The 26,885-nt window shown below is 44.7% G+C and overlaps 1 protein-coding gene across 3 annotated transcripts; it reads right to left on the bottom strand.

The window, feature by feature from the left end:
- Positions 1–320: 320 nt before the first annotated feature.
- GNL3L (G protein nucleolar 3 like) lies at positions 321–26,438 on the bottom strand. Of its 3 annotated transcripts, XM_047843932.1 has the most exons (16): positions 26,285–26,437; positions 23,988–24,053; positions 17,172–17,212; positions 16,183–16,290; positions 15,323–15,439; positions 14,488–14,571; positions 14,185–14,320; positions 13,239–13,342; positions 11,356–11,500; positions 9,069–9,156; positions 8,392–8,566; positions 8,167–8,309; positions 7,725–7,861; positions 5,782–5,909; positions 2,206–2,425; positions 321–652 (listed from the first exon to the last, which is right to left on the bottom strand). In XM_047843932.1, the coding sequence occupies exons 2-16, from the start codon at positions 24,004–24,006 to the stop codon at positions 570–572; spliced, it is 1,728 nt and encodes a 575-aa protein (XP_047699888.1). In that variant the 5' UTR covers positions 24,007–24,053; positions 26,285–26,437; the 3' UTR covers positions 321–569. The 3 variants fall into 3 exon arrangements, with proteins under 3 accessions (XP_047699888.1, XP_047699890.1, XP_047699889.1); XM_047843934.1 differs by lacking the exon at positions 2,206–2,425 and having other exon boundaries at positions 26,285–26,438; XM_047843933.1 differs by lacking the exon at positions 16,183–16,290.
- Between the last annotated feature and the right edge of the window lie 447 nt (positions 26,439–26,885).

The following is a 26,885-nucleotide window of genomic DNA, read 5'->3' as shown; positions in this document are numbered from 1 at the left end:
GTTCTCTTCTTCTCTCTATCCTATCCCCAGACCCTTCCACAGACAAGGCTCATCACTTCTCCCCCTACTGTCACTGCCATACAGAAGAGGATCTGCAGACTTGGTGGGAGGAAGATGAATAGCCTACAGCCCACCACAGGAATGGCTTGCCACTGAAATATGTTGCCGACTGATAAAGAAATCATCACCCTCCTAGGGACCACCAGGTTACCAAAAGCCTCACCTATAGTTGCACATTTAGCTATTCAAGAGGGTTTTGTGAGGGTCAGTCTTCTAACCATCCTAACCTACAGGGTGGGGATAAACTGTTAGCATCAGGGATCTGCTGATAATTTTATTTCCCTTGAAAAACAGAGTAGGGGTTAAATAAAGAGTATTAGGTTTGCCAGCTCCGGCAACTTGGGACTCTTTTTTCTTGAAAAATGGAGGGAACAGTGAGAAGGGGACATGATGGGGGAGGAGTTCTTTTAATATGCAGGTGCTTCAGGGAGAAGCACACCATTTCATCTGTATTCCATCATCCCACTGGAACTGGTGCTTGGAGGGGAAAGGGGGGTGAGATTAGTCGATCAGTCACCAGCACTGTCATCAGCGTTGCCAGAGAGGTCGAGGACAGACATCATGGAATCAGACAACTTGCTGGCGAGTTTATCTGCAGAAGGGAGAAATACAAGCATTCACTTAATGGGTGGCTTGCCAGCAGGAGGGCCTGCCAGAGCTGGCCTATATCTATCTTGATCTACATCAAACTCCCAAACTGGCTCACTTACCCCCACCACTATACAAAACAACTGGGCGGTGGGGGTGGGGGGGTGTTGGCAGTCAGTGCACAAGCTCACAGGTAGACTCATTTATCTACTTGTGAAATGATCACCCCAACATAGGGTCTATCTCAGAGTGTCAACTCACTGGGCTCCAGGTATTTTTTTTTCCTTTCTAGTATCAAAACAGCAATTTTCTTTTACTGTGCTGAGCTTAGCACTCTGCTACTACTGTTAAAGCTCTCACAGCAAAGGGGAAGCATAAAGTAGGGTCTTTGAGCCTGAATGCTCACCTCCCATCCTCCAGCCTCCAGCCTGTTCTTCAGGATTCCCCTCAGATAACATCTCCTCCAGGAAGCCTTCTCTGATCATCCCTACCCCACCACCATCTGGGTTAGGTTCACCAGGCTGGGTTAGGTTTCCCCACTCTTCTTTCTCTGTGACCAATGTCTGTTTTCTTATCTCTTCCTCACTCCCTTATAATAAGACCAGGAGTTCAAGGGTATTTCATCTCCGGATTCCCAGGACTCAGTGTGAAACCAGGCCAAGAGCAAAGAACTGGGCTTATGGGGTCAATAAATCCTAGGTTTACATCTTGGCTCCATCAAATCCTAGTTGTTTTACCTTGAGTATATCATTTAATGTCTCTGGGCCTGTTTCCTCACTTACCAAATCGGGATAAGGCTTGCAATGAGTTAGTGAAGATTAGTACAGCATGAAGACCTAAATTGGCCAACCACACAACAGCCCACCATTAAAATGGAGGAAGTTCTTTTATGAATTTACATTACATATTAAATGGAAACATGATATGGCAAAACTGTGTGATCAGCTGACTAGCATCTGCATAGAAAAAGAGAATAAAAAATATGCAGCTATTTGCCTGTGTACCTATCTCAGGAATGAGAAGAAATTAACTGGTCACCTCTGTGAGAAGCCCTAGATGTCTAGGATATTGGAAGGAGAGAAACATTTCACTGTATATCCTTTTGTACCTTTCAGATTTTGAGTACATTGCCTACTGATAAAGTAAACATTATATATAATCTGTAAATTCCGTAGAAAGCAGCTAATACATAAATGGTAGCTATTTGATACACAGACTAGGTTCTCCAAGTGTGGTTCCCAGAGGCACAACATCAGCATCCACCAGGAACCAGTTAGCAACACAAATTCTCAAATGCTATGGCCAATATACTCAATCAGAAACTCTGGGGGTGGGTTCCAGTAATCTGTGTTTTAACAAGCCTTCCAGGTGATTCTAATAATAAGCTATAAAGTTTGACAACCACTGTGCTAATAGGTGAGCCTCCAAACCTATGCCCCCTAACCAGGGTTAGCCTTGCGCTGGACACATGTAAATGTTCGCTCAAGAGCCCCTAATCAAGGCCTAAGTGGGCATTTTTGGAGCATGGGTAAGAGGGGTATGGTCAGGTGCCCCCACCAGTACGCTTCTGCATCTTCTTCTTATTCTTCAGGGCAAATGCCAGAGCCTGGCCCTGCTGCAGGGGGTCTGTCTCCATGATCCTCTGCAGCATTGGACGGCGGTCCACAGGGCAGATGTCCACAGTGCTATTATTCCTGGGGCGGTGGTCCACATTGCGTTTAGCCCACCCCATCTGATGACGGTTTGGATTGGTGCAATACCCAGTAAGATCTCCAATCTGGAGAGAGAGAGGGCAACAGTAAGGTCTGGGTCCTCCAAAGACTTCTGCAGAGGAGGCAGGGACAAATTTGCTTAAGAATAGGAATCCTGGGGTAGGTACCTGGGTGGCTCAGAGGGTTAAACATCTGACTCTTGATTTCGGTTCAGGTCAAGATCTCACGGTTTGTGAGTTTGGGCCCCATGTTGGGTTCTGCACTGAGAGTGCAGAGCCTGCTTAGGATTCTCTCTCTCCCTCTCTCTCTGTTCCTCCCTGCTTGTGTTCTCTCTCTCAAAATACATAAACTTAAAAAAGAACAGGTAGAACTAAGCTCCAAGTCTGGCTCTATCACAAACTAGAAGGTGCTTCAGTTAATCTCTCAGCTGCAGTTTGATCATCTGTCAAATGGGATAGACAATGGGTAGCTTGCATGGCTTTTACAAGAATAAAATTTAAAAAATGAGTTACTTGATTAATGACAATTGGTATTATGATGATTCCTTTTTTTTTTTTTAACTCAAGTTAATTAACATACAGTGTAGTCGTGGTTTAAGGAGTAGAATCCAGCGGTTCATCTCTTATATATGACACCCAGTGCTCATCTCAACAAGTGCCCTCCTTAATGCCCATCACCCCTTTAACCCATTCCCCACCCACCTCCCTTCCAGCAATCCTCAGTTTGTTCTCTGTATTTGAGTCACCTGTGGTTTGCCTCCCTCTGCTTTTATCTTATTTTTTCTTCTCTTTCCCTATGTTCACCTGTTGTTTCCACATGACTGAAATCATATTTGTCTTTCTCTGATTGACTTATTTCGCTTAACATAATACCCTCTAGTTCCATCCATGTTGTTGCAAATGGCAAGATTTCATTCTTTTCCTTTGCCAAGTAGTACTCCATTGTATCGGCTTTATCTATTCATCGGTTGATGAAAATTTGGGTTCTTTCCATAATTTGGCTATTGTCAATAGTGCTGCTATAAACATTAGGGTACATGTGTCCCTTCAAATCAGCATTTTTGTATCCTTTGGATAAATACCTAGCAGTGCAATTGCTGGGTCATAGGGTAGTTCTATTTTTAATTTTTTGAGGAATCTCCATACTGTTTTCCAGAGTGGCTGCAACAGTTTGCATTCGCACCAGTAGTGCAAAAGGGTTCCCCCTTTTTCCACATCCTCGCCAACATCTGTTGTTCCCTGAGTTAATTTTAGCCACTCTGCCAAATGTGAGGTGATATCTCATTATGGTTTTTATTTTTATTTCCCTATGATGAGTGATATTGAACATCTTTTCATGTATGTATATATATATACACACACATATACGTATTAACTCATTTAATCCTTGTAACAATGCTATGACAAACAAGGCACCTAAGGTCACACAACTAGTAAATAGTGGAATAAATACGAACCCTAGCAGTCACACTTATATGTATGTATGACTACTCACCTCCCTATAGTGGAGAAAAGGCAAGACTACCAAACTACACAATTCTGGGGTTGCAGCCGGGGGCACCATTCACAATATAGCACATCTAAATGGTATCTCCCAGAGTTGTATAATGAAGTGGTCCTACGCAGGTTCCCTGAACCTGAGTCTGAAACCTGTAGCATAGAGTGGGGAACTACTATAGGTCCCTGAGGAAAAATGGTATGTCCTGGGGCTTATGGGCTCATTAAGAAGTATTACCAGAGGATGGCCTTAAACACACAACTTTACACTGGTTTTTCTGTAAGCACCAGGGGAATGTTTAAAATTGTGTGAGGATGAGAATGGCATGATTCCTGCCACTACCTCAGTGCAGGCCTCATCATCTCTTATAGAATACAGATGACAGTTTCCTTCCTTGAACCCCTGCCTCTACCCTGCTCCCTTTCTTTCTAACCTGATTTTTACTCTGGCCACCAGAGTGATACCTATAGTACACAAACCTAACCACGCCACTTCTTTGCTTAAGAAACCCTTCCAGATGGTATGTAGCCATCAAAAAGAAAGGACAGCTCTTTAAGTAATCATGTGAAACAATCTACAAGATGATTTTGTAAGTGACATAAGCAAAATATGGAATAATATAAATACTATGCTATTATTTGAACTAAAACAGATCTCTGTATCTCCTTACACATATATATGTGTGTGCATAAAGACGGAATAGCTATGAAAGGACATTCAAGTCTGTCACCAAGGAGGGGACAAGGTGGCTGGGAGACAGATGCCAGAGAAACTTTTCACTGCATACCCTTTAGTACCTTTTAAATTTTATGCCATGTACACATATTACCTAGTCGAAATATAAATGTAAGGAAAAGATATTTTAAATAAAATCAGAAAAAAAGGAAAATGCTTTGACAGAAAAAAATAACCAACTTTCAGTGTTTTCCTAATACCCATGGCTTAAAGTCAAACTCAAGGACTGCTGTAATCTGATTCCAGATTCATCTTTCCTTGCCTCCATTCTCATTCCAACCACTCTGCACCACAAACGATTTCCCTAAAACACCACACTATCTGCTTTTTGGGCCTCGGCATAAGCACTGGCTGAGCTCCTAGCCATCGGCTGCTGCCCCCCACCCCCTGCCACTTGCCCAGAGAATTCCTCAGCCTCCAAGAGGTGACGCAAGCATCAAGGCCTCCAGCAAGACTTCCTTGATTCACAAGTAGCATAGTTACAGCCCTCAGATCCATGCTTTCCCAACCTCTGCCCCCACCTCTAGACTGTGTCTCCCATAACAGTACAGATGTCTGTATCTAAAACTCACTAAACTGTGACCTCTCAAAGGGCAGAGATAGGAGGACTAGCAGAAGAAGCTGAAAAGAGCCTCCAGGAATCATAGCATGGCATATTGACTTGATCATGTAGGTGCTGGGGAGCCGTAACAGGGGAGGTGACATGGTCAGACTGGGCCATTAGAAACCATGGGACATATGTCCAAGTGAGAAAAGGTTAGAAGCTTAGACTAGGGTTATAGAATGGGTAGGGATCAAAAGAAGCTGATAGTTTCTCAAGAGACTTAGGAGAGAGAGGCCATAGGACTTACTGACTGTATGGGACACTGGATGCTAGTTGGAGAGAAGAGTCAAGGATAACCAGGTTTTCAACTTGAACAACTGGGTGGCCAAATGGGGATACTTATTCTCTAGGCTGGAGCCAGGCAGGCAAAGCTCCTTGAGAGAATATGCCTCTTCCTTGGACCTGCCATTGCCTGGCAAAGGATGCACACCACCTGACATCCAGGGAGCCCACAGGAAGTGAATGAATGACCTACATCTCCCCACCATTATAGGCAAACCTTGTGGGAGCCAAGCAGAAGGGACCAACCACTTCCCAGAGCCCTGGGTAGAGGAGAGGGTTGCTATGAATAAAGAGGATGGGTACCTTATACACGGTGGTTTTATTTTCCATGGCATCTGCTATTTTCATCATCGGAGAATGGAGCCACTTGATCTCCATTTCAAGCGGGTCCACATCACCCAACAGTTCATCTGATTCTCCAGTGGCCAAGCCTTTAACACAACCAAAACCACTGTCAAGGGCCCTAGCTCCTTCCTGTGGCCAGCCCCCTGATCCCCACTGATTAGGCCTCAGTGGAAAGGATATGTGGACACTGCCCAAGGGAGTTGGAAAGGAAGACTCTTTCATTCCTGCTGGGAGGACACATGTCAAAGGATTAAAGGCATGTGAGGATTAAATTCACCTGCTGGGAGCTGTTCTTGGAGCCTTACCTTCCTCATCTGGAAAATGAGAATACCACAAGTCTATGACATAAGGCTGCTGTCACAGCAGAGGATGCCTGAAATGCACTGGTCTGAGACACTGCTCAGTAAATGGCAGCCACTGGGTTTCCCTCCCTAGGACCAGGCCTCTCTCCCCCTCGCTCTGGCCCCTTGCCTGGAGTTGGTCTCCACTGAAAACCATTAATGTAACCCATTGCCCTGGGCCCACATTATCCCACCTACTTCTAAACTTTGCCCCTATCCCTTTCCTCTAATCCCTACTCACTCTTCAAGATACAACACTAGGACCAACTCCTCTAGGAAACTCTCACCATTAATTTCTCCCTCTCCTCAATTTCCCAGACCTCAATATTTTGCCAAAGCACATTCTCAGTGATGGAGCCCCTTTTGCCCTCACATGCAGCCAGGGTCAAGCATCATCATAAGAACGTGAGCTCTAATTCTCCCCCAACTGCCCACTTGGTAGAAGAGGGAAGTAAAGTTCTGAAAGGGAATGGACATGCCTAAAGCCACATGGAGAATAAACTCTAGAGAAAGCAAGTCTCCTTGTCCTCATCTAAACTCCAAGGACACTAAAAGGCCCAGAGAAGGAAAGCAAGTGGCCCTCAAGAGAAACAGAGAAACCAGAAGGCAGGCCAGCTAGGGCTTTTTCCACTACCCCAGGCAGGTCCAGAGAACACTGGGCACCTTTCCTAGGTGAGATAGAGATGGGGGGAGGAGCCATAAGCCAAGTTTGCAAATAGTAGTTCTGAAAAGAACAAACTTCCTACAGAAATTTCTGAAAGCCACACCTCTGAACCCCAGCAAATGATCATCTTAATAACACCTAATACTCACCAAGCATGTACTATAAGCCAGGCACTGCTCCAAGTGTTTTTACATATTAAGTAAGTCTTCACGAACAACTTATCGGGTGAGTGCCACTGTCCCCATTTTACAGATGATGTCATTGAGACATGGAAAAATTAAGTAACTTATGCAGCATCACACAGCTAGCAAGAAACAAAACTTGGATTTGAATCCAGGCAATCCATTTTTTAACCACTTAGCTACACTGGGCTAGGACTGTCTTAGACCACAGGGCAGAAGAGCTACTTTAAATGCCACCTCTGCCTGCCATTGACCGGGCACCATTCAGCAAGTATCACCTTTCTGTGACTCAGATGTCTCCCTGCCAATGGGGGTAAGAATGAAAATCTAGAAATGGACATGCAATGGCTGAGGCAAAGCCTAGGGCAACAAGAGAGAAGGGGTTTTGCATAGGAGTGTCTTAGTCCATTCCAGGTCCCAAGAGATAGGGAAAGGACCCTCATATTTCCTGAGCACCCCACTGTGTACATAGTACTTTGCTGACTTTTTTCCTATCTACCAAAAGACCACAACCACCCCCATGGTCCAGATTAGAACTCTCCACCTTGTGAGAGAAAACATTAAGCTTAGAGTTGGTTAAACAATTTTCTCAAAGCCAGAGTAGGGCCAGGGCAGGGGCGGGGATCAAACATGGGATTTGTTGTTGGGTCTGTGTGGCTCCCACCCAGGGCAAGACAAAGTGCTGGGCAGGCCATTCCACTTGCCCCCACTTACATTCCATGGTATCTTCATTGGCCTGCTCGGTATCCTCAATGTCAAAGACTTCAGTCATCTCCTTAATGATCTCAGCACTGAGATGAGCAGGCAAAGTGTGGGTGGCAGGTGGCAGTGTATAGAAGCTGATCTTCCCACTGCATTGGGAGGTGGGAGGAAATCGGTGATGTCATTAAGAGAACAAATGACCAAAGAGAGGATGAGTTCCCAAGTCAGAAACAATGAGGAACAACAAGAAAACCCACAGTAGCTTCAGAACAACAAGTTGAGTTTCTGGATAACCACTGGCCATAAATTCCTGGTCAGAACATGACCTGGTGCCTCAGCCTTCCCCTGCCCTAGGACCCAGGATGTCATGCTGCCCATCACTAAACACAGATGCACCCCTTTGTGGAGCATGACTCTCAGCAGGTTTCACCCTGACACCTAGCCCCCTCCTCACCTCACCCAGTCAGCCAAAACAGCTTTGGCTGCCTGTTCCTGACTGTATACACCTCCCTTCTTCTTCTTCCCCAGGCGGTGAGCCACTGCAGTCAGAAAGTGCTCAGTGGTCTGGAACCCAGAGATGCCATAATAGCTGGAAATCTGGTGAAGAAAGAAGAGAAACAATGAGGAAAATTGAGGGGCCCTTGGAGTGAGGCAGGGTATGAGCTAGAGCCTTCTGTACCTCCTCCATGTTACAGCGCTGCAGGATGGTCTCTACTGGGGTCACAGGGTCTGCCAACTTCTGTACATGGATGCAGTTGCGCAGGATGGTGCCCACCTCTGAGTTTGGTCCTGGGACAATGCCTGGGGCATCCAGCAGCCTGATGAACTTGTCCAGATAGACCTCCTGCATGAACCTAGGACAGAAAAGAGAGAAGAGAGAACACAAGACACTGATGAGCAGGGATGTGTCTGGTATCCTCTAGGCCCCAGGTACACAGCTGGGAGAGGGGTGAAGGGAAGATAGCATACAGATTAAGATGAAGAGATGTGGGGCTGGGGCTCTGCAGCCTACAAACCTGGGACTAATTCTAGTCTAGTCCCTGGCAGTGAGGACTAAGCTGTAGAACCATGGATAAGCTTCTGACTCTCTGAGTCTCTGTTGCTTCATCAAAGAAATAGAGTTGCTTATCTGTAGCCCAATCTTGCATGGCTGCTAAGAGACTTCAAGGAGCTAAGGGGGAAAGCATCCAGCTCAGTACCTGGCCCACACCAAGGGCTGTTAGTGAGACTCCCATGCCCAGAGGAAGAATCAGAGACTGGGCCAAGAAAAGGAAAGGGGCAGGGGCTGAAGTCATGGGAGATGGAGGAATGGTAGGGTCAAGGAGCTGTGGAGTCAGGGAGCAGGCAGGTGCTTACTTGGTGACCCCAGGAACAGCTCCCACACTGCATGCACGGCTGCGTTTCAGGCTATTGATCAGGCTGCTCTTCCCAACATTGGGAAGGCCTATAAAGGAACAACAGATGGCTCAGGGCAGGAAAGGCCCTCAGGAACACTTGGGCCAGCCTGTGTCCAGGCAGGAACAATGACCAAGCCATGGGGAAGCCAAAAACAGGGCCTGGCCTCCTGCCTTCCCATCCCAGGCCCTGGCCAAGCCCCAACATGGCCTTCCTAACCCTTTCCTCCATTTGTGACCATACTGGGTAAACATGTCACTCTCTAGATGTGACACTCACCTCCCACCTACAACCAGCTTGGGAAAGGTGCTCAATGCAAGGCCTCTGTAACATGATCCAACAGAAGGTAGATATCAGGACATGTCCGTGAAACAGAGAACCATCTGTCCTGGTGTAAATTCACCTGGTGGGGAATGGGAGGGCCCTCCTCAGATGTCAGTCTCTCAGTGCAACTGTCTGCCTGTGGTGCATGTTTTTCTGTTCAAGCATCTGTGAGCACCTCTAGGCCTGTGGATGTCTTTGTGTGCTACTCCCTCACCAGGTCTCTCATTCTCACCATTATCTTTCTCTCTGTGCTAGAATTTATACGCAGATCACTCTCTCATGGATGTGCCTATGTATATGTACTCCTCATACATAGAAGTCTGTACATCAATGTGTGTGTGCGTGCGCGCATGCACAGGCGTGCGTGCACACACACACACACATGCACACACACACACACACACACACACACACACACACACTCATGCATATCTCGGTTGTCCTCATTCTAAATGTTACTATTTACTTTTCCATTTTTACTTTCTCCCACTCAGTCTTTTTCTCTATCATATATGTCTTTCTTTGTGTATCTCTATCTAAACACCTATTTCTCTGCTGATTTGTCTCCTTATGTCTCATTCTAGCCATTGTCCTTTCTGGTTGTCCTTACCCCACCAATTCTGCCTCTTTTTAATTCCCTCTATGCTAACTTCTCCCAGTCTCTTTTGGTGTTCCTTCTCTCCATGGGCTTGTCTCTGTATATCCCTCTGTACGTGTTTCACTATGTCTTCTTCTGTCTCCCTGTCTACATCCCTAACCCCTCTCTCTATCTTTATTTCTCTATGAATATACATCTATCTCATCATAGACATGTTTGTATATTTGTCTCCTTCTATGACTGAATATGTGACTGTGTCTGAGGGTTAAGTGTATATGGGCACGTGTCTCTCTGTGCCTCTATTCGTTTTGCAGGGAGCAAAGTTGGGATGAGTGTGTAGGAAGAACCTGGTTTGCATATATTTTGCCTCTGGGTCTGGATATGTTTGCACAAGTATAAATCTGTACATGTATTTGTGGACCTGCATGTGTTCACAGGTGTGTGTGTGTGTGTGTGTGTGTGTGTGTGTGTGTGTGTGTTCCTCCATGTCTACTTCTTTGTTCCTGGCTCTTTCCATGTGTACCTCCCTCTCAGTCTCTATCCCTGTATCTGACTTTCTCATTCTTTCTTTGGTATGGAGGTCTGTCTCTCTAGATGCATGGAGTGTCTAGCCCTCTTATGTGTCTTTCTGCAGGTCTCTGTGCACATGTCTGTCTCTATGTTGCTTCTGGTATCTTTTTGTTTTCATTATCTCCCTCTCTCTACATGCCTCTGTCATTTAAATCCATCTTTCCTTTCTACTCCCCACCAATCCCACCATTTCCCAGTTCTTTTTCTAGGTCTATTCAGGTCTGTATATCTATACCTTTTTCTCAGTGTCCAACTCTCTCCAATGTCTTTCTCTCTTGGCTTTACTTCCTCTCCCTGACAGTCTATCTCTTTTTCTCTCAATTTCCCTATTCTCTCCCCATCATCCTTCCTTTAGTGCCCTGGGTTCCATACAGGCCCAAGTTTGAGCATCAGCCTACCTTGCCTCACACAGGGTTGATCCCCACAAGTCCCTTTCCCTTATCTGGGCCTCAGTGTTCTTATCTGTAAAAGAGATATGTTCACCCCTCCCTCCCCCAACAGTTCTGGTAGGATGAGATGGCACCAACACCAAGCATAGCCCTGTGTATTTGGTCCATAGCTCTAATACTCAATGCATGGTGGTGATTCTGAGTATGCCTTCTACATTCACCAATACATATCACAAATCACAAAACCCTTCCTGAACTGCTCCTCTCTTCCCCAGAAGGGTAACGTGAAGCTCCCAGAGTCCTTCACCCAGCAAACCCCCTGCCCAAGGAAGGAGCCTGAGCCCCATGACCTCCCTCTAGGCCTTACCCACAACACCCACACGAATATGGGTGCGCACTTCACCAAGGCGGCAATAATTCCCCAAAACCCTCATGAGGTTTTCAGCTCCAAAGCAGGCTTTGCTTTTCAGCAGTGACTCAGAGGCTTGATCCACTGGTACAGTGCAACGATTCTGGAAAATGAGGGGTTATTACAGAAGAGGCATCAGGTGGGAAATGTGGTCTGAGTCCAGATCTCCAGCTTTCAGTGAAACTTTCAGGGCCACCTCCCTGTGATCACCAAGATCCCCAAGGCTGAAACTGAGGGCTTCTCACACAGGTCCTGAATACCTGCCATTTGCCTGCTTGCACAAGGCCTCTTTCTCCACTGTCACTGCATCTTCAGTCTTCTCTGTCCCTCCCTCTCTCTAGACACACAGATCTCTTGCCTCCTTCAGCAGGGGAAAGATGGCATCCTGGCCTCTAGTCAAGCCAGGTTTGAATTCCAGCTCTGCCTCTCACAGGTGTGTGTGCATCAAATCTTGTTCCCCTTCTCTGGGCCTCAGTGCCCTCATCCACAAAACAGGTAAACTACCTTCCCTGCCTGTGCTGGCAAAATAGTGCCTGGCCCATAGCCTACTTTCCCTTGATCCCTCACATAGGACAAAGCCACTCCAGCCTCCAACTCCTTACTCCTGATGCCCTTCCATCTCTTCCTCTTTCCTTACTCATCCAACACAGCAATGCAAAATAGGAATTAAGCTAAATATCCATCAGTAAGAAATAGGTTAAGGAAATATATCCTTAAAGTGGAATACAAATGAAAGAGAGATGTCAGAAAAGGATGCTCACCAAGTTTTTTTGCCATAAAGAAGGCCAAAAATTATAAATGAGATATCAGGTTTCTCCCAAATGAGTAAAGATTAAAAGGTTTAATGATATCAAATGTTGGAAAGGATGTAGGGAAATAAGCCCTCACACATTCATCTACCCCAGTGGTAGGTAGATAAATTGGTATAGCCACTAGAAGAGAGGCAATTTGTCAGTGTCTGGGAAAATGTAAAATACATAAAGTATATGACCTAGCCATTCCACCTCTTAGTACCCAACCTATACACTCACCCACCAGCCAAGATAACATGGGCAAGGGTGTGTGTTAAAGTACTGCTTAGAATGATTAAAAATTAGAAACTAACTTTATTTAGCATAAGAAAAGTACACCTCTACAAAAAATTTGCCACAAAAAAAAGCAAGCCCCAGGATGACACATATGAATGACACTTCCAAACACTTCCTTCTCTATTTCTCTCTATATATACATCTACATATATATAAAACAAAGAAAAACATCTGAAAAAACAGCCACCAAGCTAACAATGGTGGTTACCTCTGGGTATGGATAAAGGAAATTGGAATTAAGGATACTGGTGAAAAGTTACTTAACCTATCTATAATTGCTTTTATTTTTTCTACTTTAGGAAATTCTGCACCTAGTGCAAAACTGAAAACATGTCCCGCAACACTCAGTTTCTCTCCTCAGAAGCAACCATGTTACTATAATACTTTAACATTTTACAACAAAACTGTGTTTCTGTGTTAATGATATAATTAGAAAGTAGTGTGATTTGTGTTAAACAGAAAAATGGAGACTTTTTTAAAAAGTTAACAAATAGTTAGCTATATTTTCCAAATTTTCTAGGGACAGTATGTATTATCCTTATATATGGGGAAAAAAAGACTTTCCAAAAATCTAAAATATAGAAAGGAGTAAAGTGAAACAAATATTAAAAAGTCATCTAGTAAAGCAAAAAGCTCAAAGTTGAGGCCCAGTTCAATTACTAAAGGGCTGGAAGCCATAGTCCAAGTTATGACCCTCCAACCCTGGCCCCAGGCTACCCTGAAAGAGGCTAAATGCCCCTAGCTCCAGCTTACCAGGTTTTTGACCTGATGCTGTGTGCTGGCCTTGAAAGCCACCGTTGGCAGCTCATTCCGAAGGTAATCAAGCCACTTCTCCACAACTTCTTTGGGGACCAAGTCTGGGGAAAATAGAAAAACATAAGACTTAGTAAGGAGAACATCACTTTGATGGCTCACTCCAAATATACATCCACCCACACCAAGGCTAGGCCCACCTCCTGCCAACAGATGTCTCTCCCTCACCCTACCAGTATCTGTCCAGTTCCCAGGTTAGAATTAGAAAGGACAATTTACTCTAGGGGACCAGTTGGCCCTCCCTGAGGGGACCTCTGTCCCTTAGGGAAAAGGGGCAAATTAACTGTTTGGTCCCAGATGCCTTCCTTCCAAGCAAGGCTTCCTGAAGATTGTGTTTCCCATCCTCTCTGTGGATCATTCTAGGTTGGGCCAAATGTCAAGAATAACTCTGAAGAGAAGATGGCTACCATTTGTGGAGTACTAACCATGCATATACCAAGCATTTTATCATGAATTCTCACAACAACCCTATGAGGCTGGAACAATCACAGCCCACTATACAGCTAGAGAAATGGAAGCTCTCAGGTGACATGACTTGTCCAAGATCCTAGTGAAAATGACAGTACAACTGAGATAAGACTCAGATCTCAGTGACTCTTGAGTCCATGTGATCTTGTGCCCTAGTCTTTGGGTTCCAGCTTAGGGTAGACAGGAACTCTCCCAACTTCTGTTATACGGTGTGTGTGTGTGTGTGTGTGTGTGTGTGTGTATCTTTCAACAATTAACTTTACCTCTCGGATTCCCGGCTTTAAAAACTGGATAAGAATTCCTTCTTTGCAAAACTGTTATAACTACCCTTGAGTTGCTGAGTCTCAGGGTCTGGTTGGAGCTAGTCTTTCAAGGTTTGGTCCCTGCCCTGCCTTATCCAATTCTGCCCAACACCTACCAATCTTGTTCAAGACCAGGACCAGCTTCTTGTTGCCTTCTGCCTGCAGGACAGCCTCCTCCATTTGGAAACAGCGACAGCCCAATGGGTCTCTGGCATCCAGGACTTCCAGAATCACATCAGAGAATTCCACCACCTTCAGAGCAGAGGACAGAGGATGAAGGCAAGGAAAGCATTGGGTATCAATCACAAAGGCCCAGGAAAGAAAAGGTCTCCATCTCAGTCAGGAAAAACAGAAATGGAGAAGAGATGGGACAGGATTGGTGCCCTCCCTAAAGAGCCTTAAGAAATGGGTCCCAATACCTTACGGAACTCCTTGTAATAAGCCTTCCTTGTAGCCTCATCATCCAATTGAGGAAACATATTTAATTCCTGCAAAACTTCCTCCTAAAGGGAAAAAAACAGAGAGAGAACGGTCCAGGGAAGAAAGAGGGAGTGAAAGTCAGGTCTTCGGAAACCATGACAGGCTGAGGGAGCCATGGGAATCCCAGCCCACCAAAGAGTAACTCTGACTAGCCAATAAAGCTGGGAACTGGAAGAATGGATAGAGCTACATGGTGCATGTATGTGCCTGTGTGTAAGTATGTGCTCAAGTACTAGCTAGAGACCTGAGTATGCATCTGTGTATGTAAGGAAAGAATGTGAGAGGGAGGTATAAGTGAGAAAAACAACCTGTGGGGGGAACATGGGATGGAAGAGGCAAAATATGCACTTTATGTTAGAAAAGGAACTTTGAATTGGAAAGTGCATATTCTGTGAGATGAGAATACGTGCCAAAAGGGCAGTAAGAAGTCCAAGAAGGAAGATGGCACCCCCCTCACACGCACTTTTCTGTTAACACTTCCTTCACACTTATACCTTCTCTCCCCCACTGTCCCCTGGTCTTAGGTCTCCCTTCTCCTACTCCCAACCCCATATTTGGGTTCCAGCTTAGGGGTTTTCCAGTCACAGATAAGGCTTGAATGGCCATCTGCCTCCCTCTCATCCCTCCCTTCTTCCCTTTCCACAGTTTCCCATCTTCACTGCACTAATTCCCTACTTCCCCTCCAACAATCTCACATCCTCCTTCTTTCCCTTTCAAGATGCTTCTGAGCAAACCCAAACCAGTCTGACCCAGAAGCAAAGGCTGCTCTCTTACCTTGTGCTCAAACTCCTCCTGGCGTTGCAGGGCATCCTGACAATAGCTCTCGATGGTCCTACGTCTGTGTCTCTCTTGCTCCCGTGCAGCCTGTTGCTTCTCCCTCATCTCTTCAACCTAACAAGTGAACACACACCAGGACTACAGCTGACTAGATCTGTAGCCTAAGGGAGGGATAGGAGACCTCGAATAACAGGGAGCAGGTGACAGAGGGAAGAAACAGTGTTGATATGGCAGAGGTAGGAGGAACAGGGATACAGGGAGAAAACAGATATAACAGCAGGGGATAAGGGGCTTGAGAGAAAGGAAACAAGAGACGAAGGAAGGGAAAGTGTGGCAGAGAACAAAGGAAAGAGGGCATGTGAAGCTGAGAACGTGTTCTGGGAAAAGGGAACCAATTAAGACCAGAGGGAGAAAAGAGGACAAGCTCCTGGGATGCTCCATCATTTAAAGAGCAAGAAAATGAAGCAGCAGCCAAGGAGACTGGAAAAGAGGAAGGAAGACATCTAGGAGAGTGAAATGACAAGAAAGTCAAAGGGAGGGTGTTTCAAAGAAAGCATGGTCTCAAATCCTGAGAATTCAGATGAGATGACAGAAGGAAACTATCCATGAGTGTGATGTCAGAGAATGAGCAGACAGTGAGGCTGACAGGATTCAGTGGAGCAGCAGGGCAACAATGGATGGGGAGGTGAGCAAATGGAGACACTTAAATCAAGTATCAAAGTGACTACCTTCTCTTCTTTATTCTGCAAACAGCCTCAACAACCCTAACAACTCTGGTCTTTGCCCTTCCCTTCACCACTTCTGTGGACCTGGCAGTCAGGACAGGCCCTCTCTCTCCCCCAAGGTCAAGGGCTTACCCTCTTCTTCTTTAATTCAGCCTCCCGACTGGCATGATCATTGGAGTGAACAAACTGGGGAGCAGAGGCTACTTTGGAAGCTGCTTTCTTTCCATTCTGCTTTGTAGGCTGGTCACCACACAAGAGGAAACAATCAAACAGAGCTAATGAATCCATGGAAATCACCCATCCTAGAGGGTTGCTCAAAAGTAAGCAAAAAGAAAGTCTCCTTTCCCACAGGTCTGCCCATCTGGCTCAAGAGAGACCCTCCCTCTCCTAGGCGGGGGTTGACTGAGGAACCCCAGGAAAGGTGGAGACAAATGGAAAAGTTTCCCAATTAAAGGCCAAGAGAAATGCTAAGTAGCTCTCAAAGTGTGGTTCTTGGACCACAGCAGTGACATAACCTGGGAACTTGTTATAAATGTAAATTATGGAAGGCCATGACAACCTACTGAATCAGAAACTCAAGGCTGGAGGCTAGCAATCTGTGTTTTAACCAGCCCTCCAGTTAATTACCCAAAACTAAAAAAGTGTGAGAACTTTAACACACTAAAATTTAAGAACACTGCTCTGGACCATCTTACTTGTCTACACCTTTCCTAGCAGGACCAGGTACTAGAGCCAAAGATTATATTTTGGCCTCCCTCCTCAACAAGAGCAATTGGGACTTGGGAACCAGACATACTCAAGTTATAGCTGTGCTACCTTGAACCTAGGAACTTTCTCACTAAGGCTGTTTCCTCATCTTAAAAATGGGACAATGGCAATCCCTACACCAGGGTAACTCAAGCACAAAGCAGTACATGGCTTGTGGTGGAAACTTAATAAACGCTGACTCTGTACTGCAGCCAACCAGAGAGGGGGGAAAAGCCAGATCCTCTAATTCCAATGTGGTGCTCTATCTGGAATGATCCAACATCTACTGGCATTTGTAGGCCTCTTCCAGGGCAGGCAGTCCTGAACTACCCACAACAATGGGTATAGCTTACCTGAGGGTGGAGCCAACTTACCTTCTTGCAGCCTTTGGAACCTTTACCTGGTTTTTTATTTTCTACAAAAGAAAAAAAAAAGCCATTATCCACCTACCCAACATCTGTTTATACCTTAATCAAAGTCAAGTCACACTGGGAACCTAAGGAGGACTCAGATACCATGTCTGTCCAGGCTCAGAACAAGAAAGACATGAAGATGGCAGCAACAGGGTCAGAGGAAGTAATGGATAAAATATTTGAGGCATTATTTTAATGCAAACTGAAATAATGCTTATGGGAATTCTGTGAAAAGTGACCTGAATGCATGCTTGTGACTCCTCTCTCTCCCCTAAGTTTTGGCTGGGGGCAACTCACCAATTGCCACACCAATCTGAAGTTGGGCACTGACAGCATGGGAAGGTAATCTGAGGAGTCCCAGGTGGCTAAGCCAAGGCAGATACCCTCAGCACACAGGGAGAGAACTGCTCCTTCCTGCTGATCCTGCTCTGGCCATTACCTCCAAAAGGACTTGCCCTATTTAGCCAAACTGAGGTCTCCGTTGGCTATAAGGAAGCGAGAGCTCACCTTCTTCAATCACATCTAAACAAAGCCCAAAAACTTAAGAGGCCTCACCCTCTTCATGAGAAGTCCCATCTGTCATCCTCTTCACAGCTGGCCTCTTGAGAAACAATGGCTTCCTAATTCTTACCACCTGCAAGGGAGCTAAAGGAATTCCTAAAGGGGGAAGTTCTGGAAGGTCAGGATATATACAAACAAATATAGGGGCAGCTTGGGATTACCAGAGAGAGGCTCCCCAATCACATAAGGTGGTTCACACCAAAGCAGAGTTAACAAAGGAAACAGAGAATTTAATACTATTGTAAATTCTTAAGGAGATTCAAGAAGATACTTCAAAAGAACTGTAAGAAAAAAAATTCCCAAAATTTAATATTAAATAAAAATTCAATAGATGTAGTGAAAAACAGCACAGACATCATTAACAACCAAACTAACAAGCTGGAAGATCAAGGGAAGAGCTTGCTTAAAACAAAACTCTAAAGAAATGGAAATTATGGGTAAAAATACAAAATGGAGAATAGACTCAGGAGAGCTAATATCTAAATAACAGGAGTTTCAGAATGAGAAAAAGGTATAAATGAGAGGCATTTGTTTTTAAATGATAGATGAAAGTTCCTTAAATTGAAAATAGGCTTGAGGTTTCAGATTAGAAAGACTCATGAAGCACCAAGATTAACAAAAAAGACACATCATAGGCATACTCTAATGAAATTTCTCAACTCCAAGGATAAAGAGAAAATCTTATAAACTTCAAAACAGGAGTTTCCAAAGAAGTGAAGAGAAGCAGACAGCCTTCTCAAATCTACAACTCTGAACATTTAAGACAGAAAAACAATTACAAAGTTCTGAAACAAGACACAAGCTGAATTCCTATACCTAACCTTCTTTTACATGAAGGTGAAAGACATTTTCAGATGTGCAAAGATTAGTAGCACCTGAATTCATGTAAAACTATAGCTGACCCTTGAACAACACAAGTTTGAACTCCATGGATCCACTTATACAGATTTTTTATATAAATACAGTGCAGTACTGTAAATGTGTTTTCTCTTCCTTATGATTTTCTTAACATTTTCTTTCCTCTAGCTTCCTTTATTGGAAGAATACAGTTTATAACACATTCAACAAAATACATGTTAATTGACTGTTATGTTACTGGTAAGGCTTCTGGTCAACAGTAGGCTATTAGTAGTGAAGTTCTGGGGGAATCAAAAGTTATGTGTGGATTTTTGACTGCATAGAGGCTTGAGGCCACTAACCCCCAAGTTGTTCAAGGGTAAACTATACTTGAGGAAGTAAACCAGTAAAAATAAAAATTAACTCAGATAAAGATCTCAAGCTAAAGGAAACAAATAGTGGGCAGAAAATCTATTAAAGCTTTAAGTTGAAAAAATAACAGAAAAACCATTAAATCTTTTAAAACGCTACTAATGTAGCTAAGAACTGTAACACATATTTAGAAAAGATTTTTAAAGTCCAGGAAGCATATCATAAGGAAATAGCTCAGCATCAAAGTATCAAATCATTTCAACAAAATCCTGGAATCAAGCAATAGGGGTTGGAAAAGCAAAATCATGAAAGCATGCTTAATGTCTTACTTTGGAAGGGCAGGATAAAAATAGTTATTATTTAATTTTGGTAAAGTGACAGAGATATTCAAGTTTAATTATGTTTGACATAAACATGAATGCAATTACTACCATAACCTTAATTACTGGTGGAGGATTTTTTTGAGCTTGAAAAGTAAATAAATAAGAGACTAAGAGGAAACAAACAAAAAATATAAAATAATATGGCAGAAATTAGACCAAACATATTAGTTACCATGATGAATGTTAATGGATCAAATTTCCCTGTAATAACAACAACAACAACAACAACAACAACAGACCTCAAGTCTCCTTTTCTTTCAAAGTACTCATGTTGCAATGAAAAGAATGTGAGGTTGGGAATGAACCAGGACTGGCCATTTTACTCAACAATTTCCATCTGCCTAACTTCCCTAGAAACTGGGGCCCTGTGCTGGATACAGGCACACAATAAAAGAAAATATATCACTTAGTGACGGGGAAAACATCTGCTTCAGAAGGGAGAAGGAAGGCAGGAAGAGAGAATGCAAAGTGAAGAAGAAAGGAAGGACACAGTCATCACTCACAGCACCGCAGCACTCAAGGAGCCATGGTTAACCTGTCTTGTAACAGCTTCAGAGAGAAAACAACTATCACTTTGTAGACAGCCAGAACCAGACCTAGGTTTCCATTCTGGCTCAACAGCTACCTAGCTACATGACCCTGAAGAATTTTCTTAAGTCTCTGTAAGCCTCAACTTTTCCACCCACCACTACTTAAAGGCAGATCTCTCACCCTAATTCTTCCATCTCTCCTTGGAAACAATTCCCCAACCTTCTCCCTTAATGGAGACTCAGCTCTCCTGCTTCACCTTCCTACCTCTGGAAAGGTGGCTGTTGTTTCCTCAGGTACACGAATACTTTGTGGGCCAACAGGTGGAGGAGGTGTCCTCTGGACTCACCATTGCCAAACTAAAACTACTTCTCCTTCTTGTTAAAACAAAGAAATGAAAAAAAAGAGGGGGGAAACCCTGCTCTTTTTGAGACTGCTACTATCCCTGTCACCTATGAGTCACTTTTCCTCATTTATTGACACACCTGGCGCATAGCTTTACTTTCAATCTGACTCCTGCCATCATCAACCTGGGTAACTTTGGTGACCCCAGGGCCCCTGCCAATATGGGTTCCACACTTCCTCGACATCCCCACTCCATGAAGTCACCTGCCTACCCACTGCAGTGGTGATGCCTATGATCATCATCTGTAACTGACTGGACTTCACATAGCAGTCTCAAACATCCCTCTCAGTCATCTTCAAGCTCATTTGTTCACCCCCTAGAGTCTTCCAAAGTGAAGTCTCCACTCTGTTCCTTATTCATCAGCCATACCCCTACCCTCCCTCCCTGCGCAGCACACATTTGTCTATTACAATGGATTACATACCTGTGCCACCAGCCACAGGCAGCTATAAATCTTTTAATGTTTATTTATTTTTGAGAGAGACAGAGACATAATGCGAGTGGGTTAGGGGCAGAGAGAGGAGACACAGAATCCGAAGCAGGCTCCAGGCTCTGAGCTGTCAGCACAGAGGCCAACACGGGGCTCGAACTCACGAGCTGTGAGCTCATGACCTTAGCCAAAGTCAGACACTCAACTGACTGAGCCACCCAGGTGCCCTGGCAGCTATAAATCTTTTAAATGACAAAACACATCCTCCTTTTTAATAACCATTCAAAAATGTACAATTAAAATTGTATTTAACCACTCCTTGTAGGGCTCCTCAATAACCTCCCCAGATTTAATCATTATCATTACCATTTGGGTCCAAGGTATGACTGAGAGTGAGGGTGGCTGCACCATGAGGCACCTCCCCTATCTTCCATTGCAGTCATTCCAGTTAGTATGATCATTACTTTAGCTGCAATTTACCAAAGTCTGTGTTTTGTGAATACATGTAAAGGTTTTGTTTAATATTCACCATTTTTCCCACTCAGGTAGAACAATATGATTGTTCTGTAACAGGTAATAAGTCATATGGTTCCAAACTAAAAAGGTGTATTTTGAAAGATCTTCCACACTTGTCCCTAACCACTGCACTCTCCTCACTGCAACAAGAAACCACTTTATCAATGCAAATGCAAATATATATAATCTTATTTCCCCCCATTTGCTCCCACTGACAATAACATAGTATGTCTTCCTGTTGACAACTTGCTTTTTTCATTTAACAAATAAATATTGGAGATCTTTTCATCTAATTTTTTTCCATACAATATTCTCTATATATAATCTTTCCATATAATACTTCATTTATTTTTTATTATAATACTTCATTTCTTTTAAACTGCTAGGGTTCTTTTGTATGCATACACTCCACTTCATTTAACCAGCTAATTATTGTCTTTTCCATCAGTATCAATAATTTTATTATCATCTGGTATTTGATATTCTTTTTTTTTTTAATTTTTTTTTTAACGTTTATTTATTTTTGAGACAGAGAAAGACAGAGCATGAACAGGGGAGGGGCAGAGAGAGAGGGAGACACAGAATTGGAAGCAGGCTCCAGGCTCTGAGCCATCAGCCCAGAGCCCGACGCGGGGCTCAAACTCACGGACCGCGAGATCGTGACCTGAGCTGAAGTCGGACGCCCAACCGACTGAGCCACCCAAGCGCCCCTGGTATTTGATATTCTTAAAAGTATAATTAATTTTGTTCATTTTTCTTGTGTTGAAAAAAATTATTTACTTTTGGTATTCACATAACCACAGTCTGATTCTTGTTGAAATTTTTGTGTGATATATAAAGTAAATATACTGAATTTTTTTTCACCAAGCCCACATAGGCAGGGCCACCATTCACACAGAATATGGGGTCACTGGGTTGCATAATTCTTGTCCAGTCTATAATGTCATTTTCTATGTGGACTACAGCAAGATAAAGGCAGGAAGCACAGAACCAAACCTGCCTTAATGCTCTTGCCTTTCCTCTTATAAGGGAGAGTCCATGCATCACATTTGTCTTCTCTCTCTAGGCTATAAAAGAATAGTGGTAGGAGGAAGAATTGAGTTATCACACTGAGACATTCTAGTGCCTGGCACACAGTAAGTACCAAACAGCTATGCCTGGTCATGCTGGGTCCTTGGGACACAAAGATAAACGAAATGTGGGTGAGAAATTAACAGCACAGTGTAGGAGACAGACTCGATCATACAGTATCAATAGTTCCAGTTCCTGTGGGCGCAGATGGTAGAAACCAAGGGAGGAGCTTAATGGGAGAGCTTCCTAAAGTAAGTGATGTGTAAGTTGAAATCTGAAAAACAAGCAAGGATTATCCAGTTGAAGAATGAGGAAAAAGGGAGGAAAAGAGTCTCAAAGGCAGAAAGAACAACAATTTGTCTCCACTGTCTGGTATATACTACTATTCACCTCAGATCAAGTCACTTAACCTTGTTGAGCCTGTTTCCTCAACTGTAAAATGGGAATGGGGGATAAGGGGAACACTACCTCCAAGAAGTTGGTAAGACAACAATGATACCATACATAAAAGACAAGACTAAACAATTTGGTATATTTGACACATAATGTTACACTAGTTTCAGGTGTACAACATAGTGATTCCACAAAACAAGTCTGTCTATGCATTATGCTATGCTCAACACAAGCATAGCCACCATCTGTCACCATACAATGGTACTACAGTACCACTGACTATATTCCATATACTGTACCTTTTAATTCCATGACTTATTTATTCCATAACTGAAAGCCCGTATCTCTCACTCCCCTCACCCATTTTGCTCATCCCCTCATGCCATACTGAGCATTTTTTAAAAACAGAACTACCCTATGATCCAATAATCACATTTCAGAGTATTTACCCAAAAAATACAAAAACACTAATTCGAAAGGATACTTGCACCCCAATGTTTATAGCAGCATTATCTACAATACACTAGCCAAATTGTGCAAACAGCCCAAGTGTCCATCAACTGATGAATGGGTAAAGATGTAATGTATATATACAATGGAATATTACTCAGCCATAAAAAAGAATGGAATCTTGCCATTTGTAAAAACATGGATGGAACTAGAGTATAATGCTAAGCAAAATAAGTCAGAGAAAGACAAATACCATATGATTTCACTCCTATGCAGAATTTCAGAAACAAAACAAATAAGCAAAGTTAAAAAAAAAAGAGACAAACCAAGAAATAGACTCTTGGGGCACCTGGGTGGCTCAGTTGGTTGAACGTCTGACGTCAGCTCAGGTCATGATCTCACAGTTCATGAGTTTGAGCCCCGCACTGGGCTCTGCACTGACAACACAGAGCCTGCTTCAGATCCTCCGTCTCCCTCTCTCTCTGCCCCTCCCCTGCTCTGTCTCTCTCTCAAAAATAAACACTAAAAAAAAAAAAAAGAAACAGACTCCTAACTAAGAGAATAAACTGATAGTTACCAGAGGGGAGGTGGGTTGGGGGCATGGGTGAAATAGGTGATGGGGATTAAGGAGTGTACTTGTCCTGGTAAGCACTGGGTGATATATAGAATTGTTAAATCACTGTATTGTACACCTGAAACTAATATAACCCTCAATGTTAGCTCTACTGGAATTAAAATTTTTAAAAGATAATAATTTTTTAAGTTGCCATGAAATACTACAAATATTCATTAAAGCTTAGCATTGAGAGGGGATAGTAAAAGAAACTCACTGTGTCTATGTTTCATCATGATAACTGACTTGAAAGCAGGTAGGTTCAAATCTGCAGGCTTTCGTCCTGTCAGAATGGAAGAAGAACCAATGTGAAGACAGAGAGGGGAACTACAATGCCACAAGCTCCCTTCTGAGCCCCCTGTAGGCAAAATGAAATGTTAAAGAACATGATAAGAAAGTCCTAACAACTAGAGGAACCAGAAGGGGCTATAATAGAGTTGAGGCCTGGTATAGCTGAATCTACACAGGGAAGGCAGCATCATACTACCCAAAAGGAGGCTATACCTAAACGCCTCTTCCTGGGTGGAGTCACTGCCTCGATGTATCAGATGGGGTCCTTGGCCCTCAATCCTCCATCCTGTAATATTATATACCCTAGTACTAAACTTCTCTATGCTGAGGGGAGAGGGTATACAAGGATGACCTGTTTCTGTATAGGATATTAATAGTACCTCTTTTCTCAAGTAGAGGGTTCTGATCTACCCTGGAAGTGGGGAAAAGAGAGATACCAGAAGTCTACCCTAGGGAAAAGGGACCTCAGAACAATACTTTTAATCTGTGTTTATGTTATACTGAGGCCAAGAGGTCAGTGAAAAATCTTGGGGGCGGGGAATCTATACCTGCATGTATGGGTTGGGATCAGTTCCTTAGTGAATGGGGGTGAGGAGATGCCTTCTGTTGTTCTACTATGGGGTGCAGAGCAACTGGGAAAACCAGCACAGTGGTTGTGTGCATCTCTGGTGCATGGGAGAGAAGTGAAGGGCTGTATATTTGTAAGTGGTCAGGGAGAAGTCCTGGGTCTCTTTGCCCTGCGGAGGGCTGGGGTGAGGGGAAAATGATGTGCCTGTTTCCACTACAAGGTGACATTAGTTGCCACATTAATGAAGGGGGGGAATCATGCAGCTTTGCATGAATAGGGTCTGCACTTTGCCTGTAGTGAGCTATTCCGGACCCTTCCATGGGAGGTGGGATGGGGGACGATGTGTTTATCTTTTAAATGGGTTGAAGTCAGCATTGTGCTAACACTGAAGGGAATAGGACCTCTAGTTCTCCGTACAGGAGTGGCGGGTAGGGACACAGCTATAAGTTCAGTGGATCAGCCCTTACACTTTGGGCAGGCAGGGGTGTCTGTGTTTTTACCCTGGATGGAGAAAGAGATCTGAGCTCCTCCACCTTGGGTAAGGGGGGAGCCCATCTGGATCAAAGGTAGGATGATCGGTGATGTCATTGCCTCTCAACACTGCGGGGAGGGGGAGCTGCACCTCTCTGCTCCCTTGGGGGTCTCTCCTTGCTACATTTGGTGATTCTAAATCCTTGAGGGAAGAGTAGGAGAGGGATGATCTCTCAAATCTGAGCCCCTCTACCAGGGGACGGGGGAAGGCAGGCACCAGGGGCAGATCTGACAGCATTCCTGGGTTATGGTCTGTTTCTCTTCGCGGCAGGGCATTTGGGGAGCTGGGCCATTACAAATTCGGTAAACCAGTGCCTCCTTATGGGGTGGGGGGAGGAGTCAAGTCTTATTTTCCACAATGGGGTCTCACTCTAGCCAAGGTGAGGAAGATCTGCGTGTTCTCTAAGGGCTGAGAGGTATGCCTCAAACCACTGAGGAGGGGTGATCTAACATCTCTGCAGTAGCGGGGGCGGGGCTTCTGCAACTGGTTACAAGGGGGCTAGGCAGGGAAGTCCCCCAGCTCTTCTACCTCGGTATATTAAACGTTTCTGAGCTCCCCTGTACTGGCGGTCCAGCCAGGGTAGGCGGGAGTGGACGTGTGCAAAGGGAGTAGTAATACACCAAAGCCTCTGTCCAAGGGGAACTGTTGCATCAAGGCGGATCTGTGTGCCTTAGCGCCGGTAAAGGCCCGAGTCGCTCAGCTTTTGGGGGAGGGAGGTATGTCTCTATAACCGTGGGATCGATGTCGCCACACGGAGACACCTGTCTACCCTGAAGGGGTGCAGAATGGAGCCTCGCTATCCTGAAGAGAGGAGGGCACTCGATGCTTCTCCACACAAGTGAGGTCTGTGACTTTCTACACAGTATGTCCAGGGCTCTACATCTGCCTAGATGGGGTGAGGCCGTGCCCCTCTACCCAGCAAGAGTGCATTTGGGCACATGCCCATGTGCGGAGTGATCCCTGTCCCTCACCTGGGCCCTTCTACCCTGGATGAGAGCTGGTTCTCTACCTCTCTATTTCAGAGTGGAGGACGCCTCTAGTTTCCACCTCAAATACACGAGCCTTAACGCGCGGCTGGCTGGGAGAGCGCTCACAACGAGAAAAGAGGAGAGTCGTCTCTTACCTCCACTTCCGGCGGGGATCAAAGAGAAGAGAATGGCACCACGATACGGTTGGTCGGCAGGCTGAGCTAACGCGGATAGGCTCCGACTTCCGGATCCCAGCCTTACGGCGCCGGTCCGCCCGCCTTGCTTCGGATTGACGGCTCGCGCTCGCCCATCCCTACTCCGCAGGCGCGCTGGTCCCGCCTCCCAGCTTCCCCGTGCGGTGAGAAAAAAGCCGAGAAGGGGTAGGCGGGGGACCGAGCGGCCGGGTCGACTAGTGTGGCCATATAACCTACTTGTAAGCCAAGAGCTTGTCCGATGACCTCTGCCTGGGCCCAAATATGCGTGTTCCCGAATTTTAGTAACCAAGCAATCACCATGACCGCATCATACAAGGGTGGGGGTCAGTCCCTTTGTCTACAAAGGAAGATGGCGACGGGCTGGGTGTGAGAAAATGGCCGCCTAGGTCACATGTCTTGCCGAGTGCTCCCCACCTAAAAGTGACTTGGTTAGCCGTTCCCAACTTCTTCCTGGCTTGTAGGGTCCCAGACAAACCCTGAGACAGCCCCTCCCAGCGCTTTCTGCCGAAGTTCAAATGCATGGTCAGGCCCAGGAGCTGGA

Source organism: Prionailurus viverrinus, chromosome X (genome assembly GCF_022837055.1).
Source record: "Prionailurus viverrinus isolate Anna chromosome X, UM_Priviv_1.0, whole genome shotgun sequence".
Classification (NCBI taxonomy): Eukaryota; Metazoa; Chordata; class Mammalia; order Carnivora; family Felidae; genus Prionailurus; species Prionailurus viverrinus.
Note: the sequence above shows the minus strand (reverse complement) of the source record. Positions and strands in the feature narration are given on the sequence as shown.

Excerpts from the sequence above, each read along its gene's own strand:
- GNL3L (XM_047843932.1), bottom strand. Across the intron at positions 16,291-17,171 it reads GTTCCAAAGGCTGCAAGAAG|CCTACAAAGCAGAATGGAAA; the intron begins GTAAGTTGGCTC and ends TGTGGTGACCAG. Across the intron at positions 653-2,205 it reads GAAGATGCAGAAGCGTACTG|ATAAACTCGCCAGCAAGTTG; the intron begins GTGGGGGCACCT and ends TCCCTTCTGCAG.